The sequence below is a fragment of the Diabrotica undecimpunctata genome, unplaced genomic scaffold (genome assembly GCF_040954645.1).
Source record: "Diabrotica undecimpunctata isolate CICGRU unplaced genomic scaffold, icDiaUnde3 ctg00000592.1, whole genome shotgun sequence".
In the NCBI taxonomy this organism is placed as follows: Eukaryota; Metazoa; Arthropoda; class Insecta; order Coleoptera; family Chrysomelidae; genus Diabrotica; species Diabrotica undecimpunctata.
In genome coordinates this window covers 125,792-130,335 of record NW_027311898.1, presented here as the reverse complement: position 1 = coordinate 130,335, position 4,544 = coordinate 125,792, and the positions used below count along the sequence as shown (strand labels likewise).

General features: G+C 29.8%; 1 protein-coding gene across 1 annotated transcript; it reads left to right on the top strand.

The window, feature by feature from the left end:
- The first annotated feature begins 3,057 nt into the window (after positions 1-3,057).
- On the top strand, positions 3,058-3,555 carry LOC140431177 (uncharacterized). The gene has a single exon (XM_072519091.1). The coding sequence runs from the start codon at positions 3,058-3,060 to the stop codon at positions 3,553-3,555; it is 498 nt and encodes a 165-aa protein (XP_072375192.1).
- Positions 3,556-4,544: the final 989 nt, after the last annotated feature.

The following is a 4,544-nucleotide window of genomic DNA, read 5'->3' as shown; positions in this document are numbered from 1 at the left end:
GAACTACGCGGATGTTCCCGACGAACAATACTTTTCAAAAGTTCAAAAGTCTTTTCCAAAAATCACTGCTGAATTTATTTGCAAATCTCACACCGGACACCAACTGTAGCGTGATTAAATAAAACGAGCGGTTCGAATTTATATACATATATTTATTTATAAGTTTACAGTTCGGTACTCTCTTATCAACTAACTCTACTTCTAACATTGTTACCTATATATACTACAGTTACTGGTTTCGAGAATATTCTGGCGTTGTCCCACCTCTAATTCACCTACGTGACCGGTTATTCTCTCTCGCACTCGATACGCCGCGAACTTTCGAGAGTATTAGAGATGCAATGCAACCGTTAAATGGGCCATGCCAAAAGTATGTTCGTAACAATATATATATATATATATATATATATATATATATATATATATATATATATATATATATATATATATATATATATTGTTATGATGTGTTGTTTGTTTGAATGATGAGCAATGAGTATTTTTAATAATATAATATATAGGGTTTTTATCGCTATTCTCAAAGAATTAGTTTGTAAGTACTTTTTTAAATTATCTTTATTATAACTATTATGAAACACACATATATATATATATCTAACCTAGTCAATGTAAATTTAAAATAAACTATCTTTAAATTGATATTCTTATAAAACTAATTAAATTCTATAGACAATGTAAAATTTAAACAAACTATCTTCAAAATTGAAATTGTTATGACACTAACTAAATTATTTTAACAAAATTGTGTACCTTTCTTTCACTGAATGCCTAAATGAACTGTTTTCCACTATATATATTCTAATCACCACTGAATGTCTTCGTACTTCGGTTATCCTTGTTTTTGGTGAAATTACTTTTTCCAATTATCAGCTTCTACCAATTTAAGATATAGTTTTCTTCACCAGCATTTATACACCACCAACCAAACCAGCAAACAGCATTTATATTTATTCTTCTTTTCAATATACCAATATCCAATTATTATAAGTTGATTTATACTAATCTCCAACCATAATATAATTTAATTTCTTCCAATATACTTTTTTTAATCTTCAATAATTATTTGTGTATAATTATAAATGTGCATTAAATTATATGCATAATTTTTATTCTTCATTTAACTCACTATATTAAACAATTTGACTATTTGTACCTGATTCACTGACTCCAACTAACTTTCATATTTCTTACTAAACTTCTCTGACTGACTTCTTGAAATTCTGAACAATTTACTTCACTACTAACTTTCATAATAAAACTGGCCTGACTTCTGACTAAAAACTGCCCTCTTGAATCCAAATCACGGGTATTTATATCTTTTTGGATATTCCAGAATCATCTGGCAAGAGATCATGTTCCAATTTGTTCCATTACTTCTATATAGATGTTCTCGAAAAAATATCTGTTCCATCCACCGACATAATCATTATTCCAGAATGTTCGACCGTAAACAATGGTCACACTCTGCACTCTGGAGAATTCGTTAATGTTACATTGATAATTTTGTTGACATTTAGGCTTTTCAGATCAGAATAAACATTCAAATTAGTAACTAACACTCTAATTTAATAAAATACACAATTCAAACAATATATTATTATAACCCCACTTTATATTCCCTTATGATTAATTTCTATCTGTCAATTACTTACTGTATAGTTGGTTGCCTAGGCACATGGCTCACTTAAACATATTTACAACATTAAAATACAACTTTTTACAATTATTATATGCTAATTTATTAAAATGCCCTCACATAAATATATTTTTATAAAATTCTCTAGTATATAACTTATTTAAAACAACCAAATATCTAATATTATGTAGTATATAACTTATAAATTATTTTCTATAAACCCTAATCGTATCAATATATATATATATATATATATATATATATATATATATATATATATATATATATATTACTTTAATACGTAAATGATTGATTTTTTAGTTTTAGTAAAAGTAAAATCATCAATTCAAAATTTTTATATCATTTATGAATAGTTTAGATCGAAGTGAAAAGTTTTTATAGTTTTTAATCTTCCAAATAGTAAAGCGTAATAAATTGTAAGCTTTTGAGGCTAGATGATATGCAAATTTTGCATGTACATTTTTATTAGACTTAGGTATTCTCAATAATTCATTTGTTATACTGTGTTACAATGTTATGCTGTATATGTCTTTTAAAATGTTTCTAATGTATCAAAGTACCGTGATCTTATTATATAAATATCCCTTCCATAAAGTAGATTTTTTTATTTTATAACTTGCTGTACGGGGCATTTTTTATCTTTTAGTTGCCACAAGGTATATAGTTAAACAACAAAAACTTTACTTTTAAAAAACTAAAATAAAGGAAATATATTTGTGATATTATTAGCTTTTTTCTGGTACAATAAAAAATTGCTTTCTTTCAAGCATAAGCTAAAGATCAGTTTAACGAATAGTCAGGGAAGGTCGGGTAACAGATAAAGCTTGCACGAGCAGAAATCTGTTCAATTTTCCGTCTACAAAAAAGCACAGAGTTTCCAAACTAAAAATGGTAGTTGACGAAGGCTTGTTACGTCGATTTATAATAAACTTCCATATCCAGGAGAAAATACTACCGAGAATTAAAAGATTGCATCAAAAAATTGTGAAAGAATTGCAGTACACCGGAAGCAGTACCCTAAATTATGAATCTCTTTGAAAAGAGATTCATAATTTAGGATTTCGTTGGAGAAAACCAAAAAAATTGACATATTTTAATGGAAAAACATGAAATACGTAAATTAAGACTAGATTATCTTAGAAAAATTAAACAATTACGCAGCGAAAAGCGAACAATTGTTTTTACGGATGAGACATACTTGCACTCAGATTATTTAAAAGAATATAATTGGAGTGATAACAGTTTCGACGGTTTGAGGAAGCAGGTATCAAAAAGAACGGATATTAATTCTTGTTGCTGCTGGAACTGAGGACGGATTCGTCAAGGATTCGTATCTTAGATGGAAATCCCAATCTAAAACTGGAGACTACCAAGACGATATGAATTATGAAAACTATGACAAGTGGCTTACGGAAAAACAGTTGCTAAATTTACCTTCTAACAGCGTTATTGTGTTGGATAATGCATCGTACCACAACACACGAGAGGATAAACTTAAAACTTCGGCATCTCCAAAAGCAGATATGCAAATGTGGCTTAGAGAACGAAATATACCGTACACCGAGGATATGCTTCATACAGATCTCTACGAATCAATTAAATTACATAAGCCTCGATTTGTTAAATATTCCATAGATTCTGTGATTAGAAGTTTTGGACACGAGGTATTAAGACTGCCTCCTTATCATCTGGATATAAATCCAATTGAACTAGTATGGGCTGCACTGAAAAATTTTGTTAGATCAAAAAATGTTAGCTTTAAATTAAATGACGTCACCGAATTATGCGATGAGTTTTTTGACAAATTTCCTGCAGAAGAATGGAAAAAAGTTTGTGATAAAAATATTTCGATTGAGGATAATTTTCTGACAAAATAACCACAATTCGATGTCGTTTTTGATCAAATAATAATTAACTTGGGTGAGTATTCTGAAGACGATTCGATTGATTGCTCGGACAATGATCTTTCGTGTGACGAACTATGTAGCGACTAAGATTAATGTTTGGGAATTTACGTAAGATGGAGCAAATCTAATAGAAGACCTGATATATTCGGAATTGGTTTTACTAAAGATTTCACAAATTCAATAATAGCAAAGTTTAAAAACGATGAAATTGGTAACACCTGCAACAATGATATTTTGATATTGAAATATGGAGCCATGCAGTACGAGAAGTATGGTGATACTCAAAACGAGTTAATAAGACAAACCATGAGGCAGCTAGCTCGTTTAGTTATATCCCTTAAGAAATTAACTAACAGTAGGTCGCAAACGCTTGGCGATTTTCTGGTTCCTGAAAAATTCGATGTGGTTGTTCAAGCAACTAAAGACATTAGTATGACCATGGCAGCTAGTAGTAACTGTAGACCAGAATTTCATACTCCGAGTTTAGCTTTAAAATTGGGTTAAGCTCTTAAGAAATGTGTGGCTATTCAGAGAGGCAGTGCTTTAAGAGCAGGAAATATGGAAAAAAAACAAGTCATTGTTATCATTCCTTCATCTGATGAAAATGGAATAAAGCATACGAATATCTTCCAATGCTATATCCACACTTTACCGAAGAAAATTGAATTCCACTCAACTTTTGCCAATTACGACCGATTTAGTGAAACTTAGTAATTATATCGATACAAACATGTTAAAGGCTAAACAAGAATTAATACAAGACTACACTAATAATTATAAGTGGACACGGCTTGCAACGTTAACTTTATCTAGAATAATATTGTTTAATAAACGCAGATCGGGTGAAGCAGCAAAAATGAAGCTAACCGATTATATTTCCCGACCAACTTGGGCAGAGCAAAATACGGACGAAATAAAAAATTCTCTCACAATAATCGAAAAAAAAAAACTGGCAGAGT